Source organism: Lithobates pipiens, unplaced genomic scaffold (genome assembly GCF_037356315.1).
Source record: "Lithobates pipiens isolate NorthernLeopardFrog02 unplaced genomic scaffold, aLitPip1_a1.2 Scaffold_23, whole genome shotgun sequence".
Taxonomy (NCBI): Eukaryota; Metazoa; Chordata; class Amphibia; order Anura; family Ranidae; genus Lithobates; species Lithobates pipiens.
In genome coordinates, this window is record NW_027507785.1 from 319,715,613 (window position 1) to 319,730,499 (window position 14,887).

The 14,887-nt window shown below is 39.2% G+C and overlaps 1 protein-coding gene across 2 annotated transcripts in view; it reads left to right on the forward strand.

Annotated features, from left to right (window-relative positions):
* Positions 1–1,592: 1,592 nt before the first annotated feature.
* Positions 1,593–14,887, forward strand: part of LOC143926660 (E3 ubiquitin-protein ligase RNF170-like) — a 28,695-nt gene continuing 15,400 nt past the window's right edge. The window contains exons 1-3 of one of the 2 annotated variants that reach the window (XM_077450601.1): positions 1,593–1,817; positions 12,571–12,646; positions 14,693–14,801. In XM_077450601.1, coding sequence (XP_077306727.1) covers positions 1,663–1,817; positions 12,571–12,646; positions 14,693–14,801 — 340 coding nt within the window. In that variant the 5' untranslated portion in view covers positions 1,593–1,662. Of the gene's footprint in view, positions 1,818–11,611; positions 11,754–12,570; positions 12,647–14,692; positions 14,802–14,887 lie in introns of those variants that run through there. The other variant, XM_077450602.1, reaches the window with a different exon arrangement.

Below are 14,887 nucleotides of genomic sequence, written 5' to 3' on the forward strand. Positions count from 1 at the left end.
ATTTTATACACATGCCCCGTTTCCTCTCACAATGCAAGCCTTTGAGTCGTACAACAAATTGTTATCAGCCACTCAGGGAATGTATTGTTATTTATTTCAACATTTGCTGAAGTGACTTTTTCATTAATTTAAAAAAAAAAAGGGTGCAAACAAGTTACGTACAGCACCCACCAGCCATGATCTGCCAATGCTTTGCATAGAGAAGCACAGAAACCCAGTGATGACAATAAAAGTATGGAATGCATATGGAAAGGTTTTATTTAAACATTTAATTAGCATGTTGACTTCAGCTATAATAATAACAATAATAGCAATAGAAAAAATAATAACAGTGATAGAAGAAAGGAAGAAGAAAGGAAGAAAAGGAGAAGAAGGAAGCAAGGAAGGAAGAATAATAAGAAGAAAGTAAGGAAGGAAGAAAAAGGAGAAGAAGAAAACGGAGAAGGAAGGAAGGACTGAAGGATGGAAGGAAGAAGAAAAAGGAAAAGAAGAAAGAAAGGAAGAAATAAAAGGAGAAGAAGAAAGGAAGGAAGAAACTAAGGAAGAAAAGGAGAAGAAGGAAGGAAGAAAGGAAGAAGAAGAAAAAGGGGAAGAAGAAAGGAAGGAAGAAAGGAGAAGAAGAAAGGAAGCAACAAAGCAAGGAAGAAAAGCAGAAGGAGAAAGGAAGCAAGGAAAAAGAAGAAAGGAAGGAAGAAAAGGAAAAGAAGGAAGAAACTAAGGAAGAAAAGAAGAAGAAGGAAAAAACTAAGGAAGAAAAGGAGAAGAAGAAAGGAAGGTAGAAAAGGAGAAGAAGAAAGGAAGGAAGGAAGGAAGGAAGAAGAAGAAAAGGAGAAGAAGAAAGGAAGAAAGAAGGAAAGAAGAAGTAAAAGGAGAAGAAGAAAAGGGAGAAGAAGAAGAAAAAGAAGAAGAAGGAAGAAAGGAAGAAAAAGAAGAAGAGGAGGAAGAAGAAAGAACACTAATAATATGGTAATAATAATAACATAAATAATGATGGAATAATAATGTTAATGGTAACAAGAGTGATAATAATAATGATGATAAAAATAAGAAGAAGAAGAAGAAAAGAAAGGAAGAATTGTAACAGTAATAATAATAAAAACATGCTAATTATAATAAAAGTGGCAGCAATATTAATAATAATAATAATAATAATAATAAAAAAGAAGGGTAATGATAAATAATAACAGAAAGAATAAGAGTAATGATAATAATAATATTAGGAACCATAATCATTTTGCAATAGGAAATTTGCATAACATTATCGTTCTTCCTGTTGAAAAATTTTATTCTTTTCTGAGGAAACCCTGAAATCTGCACTTTCCTCACTTTTGGGAATATTACCCCCCCCTCCTTCTATTAGATATTTACCAGAAATATTTGCTAACTTGCTAAACCCCCATATTGCAGCCGCCTGTCATGCAGCACGCTCCTCCATTGTCATATGACCGATCTACTTGTGACATGAATGTTATCGGGTTAATGATTGATCCGGGCAGTTTAAGAATATCACTAAATACAAGATTTTTTTTAGTTTTTTTTTGTTTGCTGAAATATTTCACATAAGTGGGGGTTACGTGACAGATCCAGTCCATCGCCCTACTAGCCCACTCACCCAGTTCGTTGGAGTTTTTGTTTTATTATGAAAACCTTGACTCCGGTTTAATGTTTAACAGGCCGCCTTGTCAGTCTCTGGGCCATGACATCCAGGTACAGCAGTGTGGTGTCAGCTGGCGAGTCGCAAAGACGTGCAGAATAAAACCTGCGCCGACAGCGGGCGACATGAACACACACACGTTCTGCAGCTCAGCACAGTCCAGGTAAGTGGGCATTAAAATTTGTCAAATTTTGTGAGATTCGGAATTAAATTTATTATTTGGGTTAAAGTGTATGTATAGCCAATACTTTTTTTTTTAGTTTAAAATAGAGTATGGAAGTGTTAGAGCTTCTGTCAGGTTTTTACTGTCTGTGTCACCAGTCATATACTATACAATCAGATTGTAAAATCTCCATACAATCTTGGAAACAATGGAATTGCCAAAACTTTACAACGTAAAGGCCAACCTAAACAATCCATTCAATATGTATCCAATCAGACATGTCCTTGCGCTACATGGTTGATGGTAGATCTAAAGAAGATTGTGCGATCAGATTGTATAGCTTTATGGTGGCCACACATGGAACAATCTTATACATGTTCATAGTTCCCATATATTTACTGCCCGATCGGAAATATGATCTCAAGATCGAAAAGATCATTCAAATTGCCATACACGTAACCATCATATTAAAATCATCTACTTTTCTAAAAAAAAAAAAAATTCTGTCTAGACCGATTATAATAATTCAATAGAATTTATTACATTGATTGGTTTTGCTTAAAATCAATTTATGACTTTTCGATAATTCATAGATCTGATGATATCTGATTCTGTGAAAAGTAATTAGATCAGATCACTATGTGTATGGGCACCATTGGGGGGATTGCATAGGGATCCACGGACAGAGGTTTTGGGCCCCGAGCAATAGAAAATTGACAATTGTGCAGCTTGCCGAATTGCATTTAGAATGTATAAAATCAAATAAAATGAATAACTGCCTTCCGATATTGCACAATTCTGCTGCAGGAGAGTGTTTGATGAGCATACAATCTATCTATCTATCTATCTATCTATCTCTCTCTCTCTCTCTCTCTCTATCTATCTATCTATCTATCTATCTATCTATCTATCTATCTATCTATCTATCTATCTATATATCTCTCTCTCTATCTATCTATCTATCTATCTATCTATCTATCTATCTATCTATCTATCTATCTATCTATCTATCTATCTATCTATCTATCTATCTATCTCTCTATCTCTCTATCTATCTATATATCTATATAGCAATCAGTATCCATAACAGACTGGGAAAAAATTAGACATAAAATATGGTGCATGCAAACGTTTGTGCACCCCTCTCTGTCATTCATCACTTAGCAGGACAGAGATCTCACCACTGGAGAATCTTTAGTCTCTCTCTTCTCTTTCCTCTCTCTGCCCACTTTTTGCCCTCTGCTTCTCTCTCTCCCACTCTCTGTTCTCTCTCTCCTCTCCCTTTACTTCTCTCTCACCCATCTCTTATCTCTCTCTCCTTTCTCATTTTTTCTCTCTCTCCCCCCCTTCCCCCTCTCTTCTCTCTCTCCTTTTTAATTCTCTCTCCTTTCTAATTCTCTCTCTCTCTCTCCTTTCTAATTCTCTCTCCTTTCTAATTCTCTCTCTCTCTCTCTCTCCCCCCCTTCCCCCTCTCTTCTCTCTCTCCTTTTTAATTCTCTCTCCTTTCTAATTCTCTCTCTCTCTCTCCTTTCTAATTCTCTCTCCTTTCTAATTCTCTCTCTCTCTCTCTCCCCCCCCCTTTCCCCACCTCTACTTCTCTCTTTCTCTACTTCTTTCTCTCCCCCTCTCTTATATCTCTCTCCTTTCTCATTTTTTCTCTCTCTTTTGCCCCCCTTCCTTCTCTGCATTGTATCTCTCTCACCCCCTTTTGCTTCTCTGCCTTCTCTTTCTCACCCCACTCTTATCTGTCTCTCTCCTTTCTCATCTCTTCTCTTTCTTTCTCTCTTCTTCTCTCCCTCGCCTCTTTTCTACTTCTCTCTTCCCACCTTCTCCATCTTTACTTCTCTTTCTATGTTTCTCCCTCCCCCTCTCTTACCTCTCTCTCCTTTTTAATTTCTTCTCTCTCTTTCTCACCCCCCTATCCTTCTCCTTCTCTCTCTCTCTCACCCCTCTCTTATCTCCCCCTCTCTCTCTTCTTCTTCTTTCTCCACCTCTATAGTTTAGAAGGGTGTAGGGGATGAGTCCATGTAAGCCCAGTGCTTCTCTCTCCCCCCTTTCTTATCTCTCTCTCTCCTTTCTCATTTATTCTCTCTCTCCTTTCTCATTTATTCTCTCTCTCATCCCTTTCCTTCTCTGCCTTCTCTCTCACCCCTCTCTTATCTCTCTCTACCTTCCTCCCTCCCTGTTCCTTCTCTGCCTTCCCTCTCTCATCCCTCTCTTATCTCTCTCTCTCCCTCTCCCCCCTTCCTTCTCTGCCTTCCCTCTCTCACCCCTCTCTTATCTCTCCCTCTCCCCTCTTCCTTCTCTGCATTCTCTCTCTCTCTTACCCCTTTCCTTCTCTGGCTTCTCTCTCTCACCCCTCTCTTATCTCTCTCTCTTTCTCTCTTCTTCTCTCCCCTTCTCTAGTTTAGAATGGGATAGGGGTGAGTCCATGTAAGTCCAGTGAGTGCTTATCTCCCCCCCCCCCCTTCCTTCTCTGTATTCTCTCTCCCATTGTTTTCCTTTCCTAGTTTCTCTCTCTCACCCCTCTCTTATCTCTCTTTCTCTTCTTCTCTCTCCCCTCTCTCTTGTACAGAAGGGTATAGGGAATGAGTCCATGTAAGTCCAATACTTCTCACTCTCTCTTTCTGCCCAGGTTCACATTTGAGCGCCCCCCCCCCCTTTTTCTCTGCCTTCTCTTTCCCCCACCCCTCTCTTATCTCTCTCTTGTCTTCTCTCCCTCCTTATCTAGTTTAGAAGGGGATAGGGGGTCCATGTTAGCCCAGTCAGTGCTTATCTCTCTCTCTCCCTCCCCCCTTCCTTCTTTACATTCTCTCTCCCCCCCTTTACTTTTCCTGGTTTGTCTCTCTCTCCTTTCTCATTATTTCCCTCTTTTTCTCCTTTTCACTCTTTCTTTTTTTCTCTCTCTATTTTCCACCTTCTCTCTCTCTCTCTCTCTCTCTCTCAATTTCTGTCTTTCTCTCTCTAATTCAGTCATTCTCAACCAGGGTTTGGTGGTAGGGTTCCTCCAGAGGTTGTTAGGGGTTCCTTGATTTGTTGAGGATTCATCTTCTTCCTTATGGTGCCAGCACAGTTGGTGGTAGGGTTCTTCCATACATTATAAGGGGTTCCTTGATTTGTCGAGGATTCATCTTCTTCCTTATGGTGCCAGCACATTTGGTGGTAGGTTTCTCCCATAGGTTATAAGGGGTTCCTTGATTTGTCAAGGATTCATCTTCTTCCTTATGGTGCCAGCACAGTTGGTGGTAGGGTTCTTCCATAGGTTGTAAGGGGTTCCTTGATTTGTCGAGGATTCATCTTTTTCCTTATGGTGCCTGCACATTTATGGGGCCATTGTTCCTTATATTAGGGACATCCTTCCCACTGACCACAAATGTAAGGGATCCCTTCCCAATCCCACTGACCACCAATATAAGAGCACATTTTGACTGACCACCAATGTATGGGGGTTACCATTGATCTGGCTTGGAGGTCAAATTCTCCAGCTACTCCACATGTTTTGCTTATTATTAAGTGTACAGCTTACTGATTACACCAACTGTGAGCTTTAAATATAATTACTTTAGCAGGGGTTCCTTAAAACCTGAAAATAAATTTGAAGGTTCCTTCATGGTAAAAAGATAGAGGAAGTCTTACTTGACTAATGGCAAAACTAAACACAATCGTAAAAAGATCGTAATTTGAGTAAGTCGGTCATGTACACAAGGGGATACAGCATATGACTACATGTTTCCTGTAGCATGTGCTTGCGACATCGTCCATATTATTGGCAGATAGCGCGTATTATTGTCATATAGTCCGTATTATCATCGCATAGCCCATACTATCATCACATAGCCCATATGATTGTTGTAGTGGACAACAATCCGTATGATTGATTTTGTTCTGCCTGGTTTGCTGTAATCACAACAGAAAACAGATGCACCGCCGTGGCCCAGCTGGTCCGCGGTTTATGTGTAGCAGGTCATTGCCGGCCATGTGTGGAAGCCACATGTGTGATTCACAGCAAATGCTGCTCTTACCAGTCATTAAACCCAAACACAGCAAGGAGAGGTTTGGCATTGCTCCTTATTTTTTCCTCGTTTGGAGAGATTCCAAATATCGTCCTTTTCAAATCGTAGCGTTGCTCCCTCAACCCTGGGAACCGCCAATATAACGTATGCAGTGCGATGCTGTCATGGTTTCAATGGCCTTGGCCATCACAGACCTGTGCAGTTCATATATTAAAATGGCTAGTTATATAATGACATGATAAAGACCATCTCCACCAAAAAATAAATAAAAAAAATCAATGTTTCATGTTAGAATTGTTGGTTCCGTTTCAGATCTGTTGTGATGCATTGGCCTCAACGCAACATTAGTTAACACGCAATACAATAACGTTCCTCATCCCACCTCATTGGACTGGATAGACTCGAATGGCCCCTTAAGGTGCAACTATAGCAACATTTTTTTTTTGTTTTTGTTTTTTAAGGTGGAGAAATATCAGGACTCTGTCACCTTTTTATTGATGTCTATGTGCCTACGGGTGATTTTCCCCACCCAATCACAGAGCTGTCACTGGGATAGGCATCAGGAAGCAGCTTAATCAATTTTTCAACCAAAAGCAATACAAGCTTCACACAGGATTTTACCATTTCTCAATCTCTCCAAAGCTTAAAAAAAAATAATGTCCAGTAACATTGCCCCAAACTCGCCCTCTTCTTTCCATTTTGGACTTCTGTATAGACCTTTATGAATAAATGTACTCTTTGCAGTCTATTTATCACCCAAGATTCACTCAACTTTCACTCAGGACTCACACATTTTCTAAACTACCATGTGCATGTTACATCAGTACCCACCAGCCCACCATGGCGAAAGTGTAGAAGCCCAGGAGAAGATGTTGGCGTCAGCGAGGGGGCAAGGGGAGATGAGTATTTACAGCCTTTAGTTCTCCCTTAATTCGAATAGACATAATGAAAATGAAATTAAATTGAAATACATTATTCATTGGTGCATATCTATCCCTTCAGAATAAAACCTTTTTTTTTTTTAAACCCCCATTAAAAATTCTCTCTGCTTGCATCAATATACCACACCTTTCAGTATAGGGAATCATGAAAATTTGTAACAATATTGTATACTTTTTCGCTTCTCTTACAAGAATCTCCACACCCCAACTGAAATTAAACATCTATTATTATTATTATACAGGAATTATATCCTGCGCCAACAGTTTGCACAGCACTTTACAATATGAGGGCAGACAACCAACCCTTCACCCTACATCAGTGGTCTCCAAACTGTGGCCGGATGTGGCCCTTTGCTTGCCTTTATTTGGCCCTCGGGCACCATTTTTCCCACTGACTACGGTCCATTATTCCTGCCACTAACACCAATGATGAGGCACTGTTCATCCCATTGATCCCAACAATGGGGCACCATTCCTCCCACTGACACCAATGATGAGGCACTGTTCATCCCACTGATCCCAACAAATGGGGCACCATTCCTCCCACTGACACCAATGATGGTGCGCTATTCTTCCCACTGACACCAACAATAACTACATTATTCCTCCCACTAGAACGATAATGGGGCATGGTTTACTGCCAATGACACTGGGTCATTTTCTACCCCCAATGTCCAAATGATGGCAAGCCCTAAAACCTGAAGGGCAGAACTAGCCATTTGTTTTGAAAGCTTGGAGACTCTTGGTCTACATCAGGAGTCTCCAAACTTTCTATACAAAGGGCCAGTTTACTGTATTTCAGACTTTAAGGGTGGGTCAGACTGTGGCAATTAGGAGTAGAGAAGGTCCTGATGTCAGTGAAGAAAAAAATAGTGTCCCATTGTTTGCCATTGTGCCTCATCATTGGTGTCAGTGAGGGGAATTGTGCCCCATTGTTGAGGTCATTGGGCCCCATTGTTGGTCTCATTAAGAGGAATAGTGCCCTATCATTGGGTGTCATTGGGCCTCATTGTTGGTGTCATTGGGAATAATTGTGCCCCAGCATTGGTATTAGTGGGAAGAATTGCGCCCCTTCATTGGTGTCAGTGGACCCCATTGTTGGTGTCATTGGGAGAAATTGGTACCCCATTGTTGGTCCCATTTAGAGGAATAGTGCCCCATCATTTGGTCTCTTTGGGCCCCATTGTTGGTGCCATTGGGAAAAATTGTGCCCCAGCATTGGTATTAGTGGGAGGAATTGCGCCCCTTCATTGGTGTCAGTGGGATGAATTATGGCCCCAAGGGCCGAAAAAAAAGCAAGCATAGGGCCGCAGTTAGGAGACCCCTGGTCTACATCATGGAACAAAGAAATAAAAAACAGACCAAACTTGGTGGACCACTTATTTTTTTATCCTCCATCATTCTTCTTTGTTTCTATATTAAAATGTTTTTTTTTTTTTCATGCAATTCAGTAGTGCTCAATGGCTTGTCACTTCCTCCATGCTGTCAAAGTACATACAGGTGCTGAATGTTGCTTTGCTAAGGGTGGTGATGGTTTGGAAATTTTTAATTCTGATGGGTGCTCTTCATCAGGTCTTCTTCAGGAACTGGGCAGTCAGGGATGTGGTTGGGAGTGTGTCCATTGCCTATGTATTTTGTGCTAAAAGATGCCCCTCTTTCCATTACCCAAGTTATGGGCAATGCAATAACACTGGAACAGCGTTTGGTGCAAGGAGGAAAGGGTTAGTCAGCTACTGTAAACGTTGGCCTGAACCAGGGCCGAGAATGTTTGTAAACTGTTGCATGCGCTGATTTTATCTGCATCATCTAGGTGAAAGGGTTTATCGTTTTCCCGTATCAATGCATGCATAGACCTTTGCTCCGCTCCAACGTACCAAGGCTGAGCAAAGAACTCAATGGCTGACTAATACGGTCATATAGTGCATAAAAGAGCCCGGTGATTGGTGCTGACGCTGTCTGTGATGCAAAGCACGCAGCCTTTGTTTGGAAACATGCAGTCATTTTATTATGGTTGAAACCAGGAAGACAACCCGGGGAATGACGTTGGTTTCTGGGGATGGTGCGGAGAAGAATGTACAGTATGTTGGAGGTGGCGACTTAGAGAATGCATTACAAAGTGAGGTCCACCGGGAACATGAAGACATACCATCAACTTGGTCACCTAACCTGTTTTCTGGAAAAAGAGCAACAAGCTGTACACCTGCCCATTCACATAATGTGATAACACTGTGCACATGGGCAGGCATAGATCAGGGTGGAAATAGAATAATAAAAATAATAATAATATAATAAATGATATAATATTATATAAAAATAACAATATATGAACTGGTATAATATACAAATATATATATAAAAAAAAAAATCCTATAATAAAAAAATATATATAAAAATTGAAAAAGCCCGGAGTTCAGATATAATAATATATAATATTTTAAAAATAATAATATATTAATTGATTAAAAAATATACAGTACATTAAAAATTATATAATAAAAAAACAACACAATACATGATATTATAAAACGGATATAAAAATATCAAATCTATAATAATACATAATATGCAATCAGAATAATTTGGATTTGGGTCCCCTGTTTTTATCAGCTTTGGACATTTGTGACTAAATTCATAAAGAGGGCCGTGGGGGGGTACAGAAGATGCTTAAGCCCCATACACACTATCATAATTTCTGCTGATTTTTGTCTTCAGATTTACCAAAACCATGTACTGCCTGATTGCATACAAACTGAAACTCCTAAGGTTTGACCTCATATTATATGGTTTTGGTAAATCTGAAGGTAAAAATCAGCAGAAAATCTGATAGTGTGTATGGGGCTTTAGAGTAGTCAGAAGATGTTCAGGAAACCAAAAACCTCTCTCTTGTCTTTTGTGGTCTGTGGAAGTAAAAGTAGCTGTTAAAATTAAATCGGAACCTCAGGCTTTATAATTTTCTATAATATAGCATTTATAATTTTATATCTATATATATATATATATATATATATATATATATTACCGAATTTATATATATAAAACTATGAAACTATGAAACTACTATATATATAAAACCAGTTAATATATTATTATTTTATATATATAATATTATAATAAATTCTGTAATATATATATATATATATATATATATATATATATATATATATATATATATAAATTTTTATATATATATATATATATATATATATATATATATATATATATATATATATTACCGAATTTATATATATATATATATATATATATAAATTTATATATATATATATATATATATATATATATATATATATATATATATATATATATATATATATAAAAATTTATATATATATATATATATATATATATATATATATATATATATATATATATATATTACAGAATTTATTATAATATTATATATATAAAATAATAATATATTAACTGGTTTTATATATATAGTAGTTTCATAGTTTCATAGTTAGTAAGGTTGAATAAAGACACCAGTCCATCCAGTTCAACCTGAGTGTCTACAATTGTACCTATCCCTGTACATTGCACACTCACATCGGTCCCTACCCTTAAGGAGCCCACAATCCAAGGTCCCCATTCATATACTAGAGGCCAATTTTGGACAGAAGCCAATTAACCTACCTGCATGTCTTTGGATTGCGGGAGGAAACTGGAGTGCCTGGAGGAAACCCACGCAGGCACAGGGAGAACATGCAAACTCCAGGCAGGTAATGTCATGGTTGGGATTTGAACCAGTGAACTTTCTTTACTGCTAGGTGAGAGTGCTAACCACTACATCACTGTACCGCCCAATAATATATATATATATATATATATATATATATTAAATTATGTAATAAAAAAAAAAAAAAAAAAATGATAAGGCCTGGGGTTCAGATTGAACATTCACAGCTACTTATACATATAATATTATATATATATATATATATATATATATATATATATATATATATATATATATATATATATATATAAAATAATAATATATTAACTGGTTTTATAGATATATTAAATTATGTAATAAAAAAAAAAAAAAAAAATTGATAAGGCCTGGGGTTCAGATTGAACATTCACAGTTACTTTTACTTACACAGACAACCAAAGAGAAGAAAAAAAATATATATTTTTGGTTTCCTAAAAGTCTTCTGACTACTCTAAGCACCTTCTGTACCCCCTACAGATCTCTTTATGAATCTAGTAACAAATATCCAGGGGTGGCTAGAACAGAGGATCCAAATCAGGGACTGCAAATTTTGAGGCAAACTGCCCTAAGCACTGACCTTCGAGGGCCATTAAAAAAAAACACTAGGTATGGGAACTCTACTAAACAAAAAAAAAAGAAAAAAAGAAAAAAGAACCATAATAGCAACAGAAAAGATGCTGGGGTAAGATAGATTTGGCATTGATAGCTACATTGTTAGACAAATTGGAGAGAAGGGGAGCAGCAGGATTGAAGTGCTGGAGGACGGAGTAGGAAGGAAATAGTGATGAAGGATCAGTGAAGGTTTTGGGATGGATTCTATCAGAGATATAATGTGATATCAGATCTTCCAGGAATTTTCCATACCCATCCAGTCTAGCAGCTGACTAAATTCAATATTGGCAACCAGTATAAAGCAAAAATTGTGTTTCTGCCATAAATATATATTGTCATCTACATATGTTTTATTTTTAAAATCTGAATAGAATTCACATAAAAAAGAGAATTTTTCACATCAGTTAAAACCATAAAGAGAAAAAAAACAAAACCATTACAATCTCAGAGTTACGTGACATAGATCAGGGATTATCTTGCAAATGATTTTCATTCACCACAGAGCAAAGTCCACTTCTTCAAGCATACTTATACAACTCAAACATATAGATCAGCCTTTCTCAACCTTTCTGCTCAAGAGATAGCCATGAAATAATTAAAGTCTTGAGGAACCTCGGCTATAACCTATTCCTTGGAGGTGAGTGGGGAAAATTGCCTCTTGCAGTGACCCCAAGTGGGAAAAATGCTCCTTATACTGGTGGCCACTGGGAATAATGCGCTTTATCTTATTGGCCAGTGGTATGCCCTTCACATTGGTGGTCAGTGGGAAGAATGCTCCTTACAATGGAGGTCAATGGAAAAATGTTCTTTAAATTGGTGGTCATTGGGAAAAATACTCCTTAGATTCGATCAGTGAGAAGAATGTTCCTTACATTGGTGATCAGTGGGAAGAATGCTCCTTACAATGGAGGTCAATGGAAAAATGCTCTTTAAATTGGAGGTCATTGGGAAGAATGCTTCTCACATTGGTGATCAGTGAGAAGAATGTTCCTTACATTGGTGGTCAGTGAGAAGAATGTTCCTTACATTGGTGATCAGTGGGAAGAATGCTCCTTACATTGGTGATCAGTGGGAAGAATGTTGCTTACATTGGTGATCAGTGAGAAGAATGTTCCTTACATTGGTGATCAGTGGGAATAATGTTCCTTACATTGGTGATCAGTGGGAAGAATGTTGCTTACATTGGTGATCAGTGGGAAGAATGTTCCTTACATTGGTGGTCGTTGGGAAAGATGTCCCTGACATTCATGATCAGTAAGAAGAATGTTCCTTACATTGGTGGTAAATTAAAAGAATGCCCCTTATTTTGGTCAATGGGAAGAACGCTTTTCCATTGGTGGTCATTGGGAAGAATGCTCCTTACATCAGTGATCGGGGGTCCTCAGGGTAGATTTGGTTACATTTTACTTTTCCATTTACTGGTCTGTAAAATTATTGGTTGATTATTATTCTAGGTGTTCCACCATGAATAAGTTGGGCATGAATTCCCAGAGTAAGGATGGAGTACCGTTCTCAGCAACACAACACAAAGTACGTACACAGAAAATACCTTTATGTTATTTATTATATATTAATTACTAAACATTGACACCTCATTAGATGGTCCTTGAGCATGAGAGTCCCATTAACACCATATGTGCTAGGAACCTGTAGTGCAACACATTCCCAATGCTTAGACAGCAGAAAATCAACTAATTATGGTTCTTCTTGACCATTATGTTGCCTTGCACTTCTTTTCATTGCATATTTATGTTTAATATCCGATACCATTTAAAGTAGATTTTCACCTTCCCCGCCATCTTTTTTTTAACCCCATTTAAAAAACAAAACAAAACACTACTTACCCGTTGGGGAGTTCTGCACATTTCAGATACTCACCCACCCAGCAGATCCAGCGTAGTCCAGCTGAGGTCCTATTCTTTTATGGCAGCGCTCAGTCCCAGGGCGCCATGTTTTGGTGTGATGTCATCGAGAAGCTGCTGATGTGCCTCCTGATGACCCCCGCTTGGTCTTCTCCCTCCAGCATTACTGAATGAAAGACTTTGCCTCCTAGGATATGTGACATGCATATCCCCGGAGGCAAACGGAGGACAGTTAAAAAAAAGGTAAATAAAGGGGAAAAAAGAGTGCTATCCGTGATCCATGCAGAGGAAGGGTGGAGAGGAGGGATCATGTTTTTGAGCAGGGGTGTCCAAACTTTCTAAGAAAGGCCCAGTTTATTGTTCTTCAAGCTTTAGGAGGGCCACACTGTGGCCAGTGGGAGTAGAAAATGCCCCGGCATCAGTTCCCCATCATTGGTTTTAATGGGAGGAATTGTGCCCCATTGATGGTGTCAATAGGGTTGAATGAAGCCCTATCATTGGTGTCAGTTGGTGGAATAGTGCCCCAAGGGCCAGATAGCCAGGAAAAGCAAAGCAAAGGGCCACATTCGGCCCCCCGGGCCAGAGTTTGGAGACCACTGGTCTAAAGCAGGGGTCTCCAAACTCTTTAAACAAAGGGTCAGTTTACTGTCCTTCAGACCGTAGGAGAACTGGAATGTGGCCATTGGGAGTAGAAATTGTACTGGCATCATTGGGAGTAAACAATGCATCTTTGGAATTAGTTGGAGGAATAGTGCCCCATTATTGGTGTCAGTGGGAGAAATAGTGCCCCATTGTTGGTGTCAGTGGAAGGAATAGTGCCCCATTTTTGGTGTCAGTGAGAGAAATGGTGCCCCATCATTGGAGTCAGTGGGAGGAATAGTACCCCATCATTGGTGTCAGTGGGAGAAATAGTGCCCCATTGTTGGTGTCAGTGGGAGGAATAGTGCCTCATCATTGGTGTCAGTGGGAGGAATAGTGCCCCATCATTGGTGTCAGTGGGAGAAATAGTGCCCCATCTTTGGTGCCTAGGGGAGAAAAAGTGCCCCATCATTGGTGTCTATGGGAGAAATAGTGCCCCATCATTGGTGTCAGTGGGAGGAATAGTCCCCCATTGTTGATGTCAATGGGAGGAATAGTGTCCCATAATTGGTGTCAATGGGAGGAATTGTGCCCCATCATTGGTGTCTACAGGAGAAACAGTGCCCCATCATTGGTGTCTATGGGAGAAATAATGGCTCGTTGTTGATGTTAGTAAAAGGAATGGATTGTTGGTGTCAGTGGTAGGAATATTATATTGCATCAGTGGCAGGATAAGTGCCCCGAAGGGCCGGATGAAAGCAAGCAAAGGGCCCCATCTGGCCCCTGGGCTGCAGTTTGGAGACCACTGTTTGGGTGAAGATCCACTTTAAATACCAATTAATATTCTACACTAATCATACTCTTTGATGTGTTATTTGTAGCCCTGATGAAGGGGGACCCTCTGAAACGTGGTGTTTCAGATATCACAGGCTCAGTAAAACGAAAAAAAAGTTTTTCATATGTTCTGCTTTTGGCACTTTCCTCCCAGCCTTATAGAGTTGCTCAACCTTCTACCTTAATAAGAACAATAGTATTTTAGAATCCATGGCCGAAATGTTGCCTTTTTAATACAAACATCTCCGATTTTATTTCCGCCCCAGGATAATCATGAACGTTCTGTTTTGTTTTTTTCCAGGACACGCTTAAAAGTCGCCAACCTCACTTCCACAGCGACTTGAACTGCCCGGTGTGTCTTCAGACGGCCACCTCACCCGTGGAGACCAACTGTGGACACTTATTTTGCGGTGAGTCACCTCTGACCTCGTTAAAACCTGCAGATAATTGGAGATATTAATGACGCGGTTTGTGGTTTAGGCGGGTGACGGGTCAT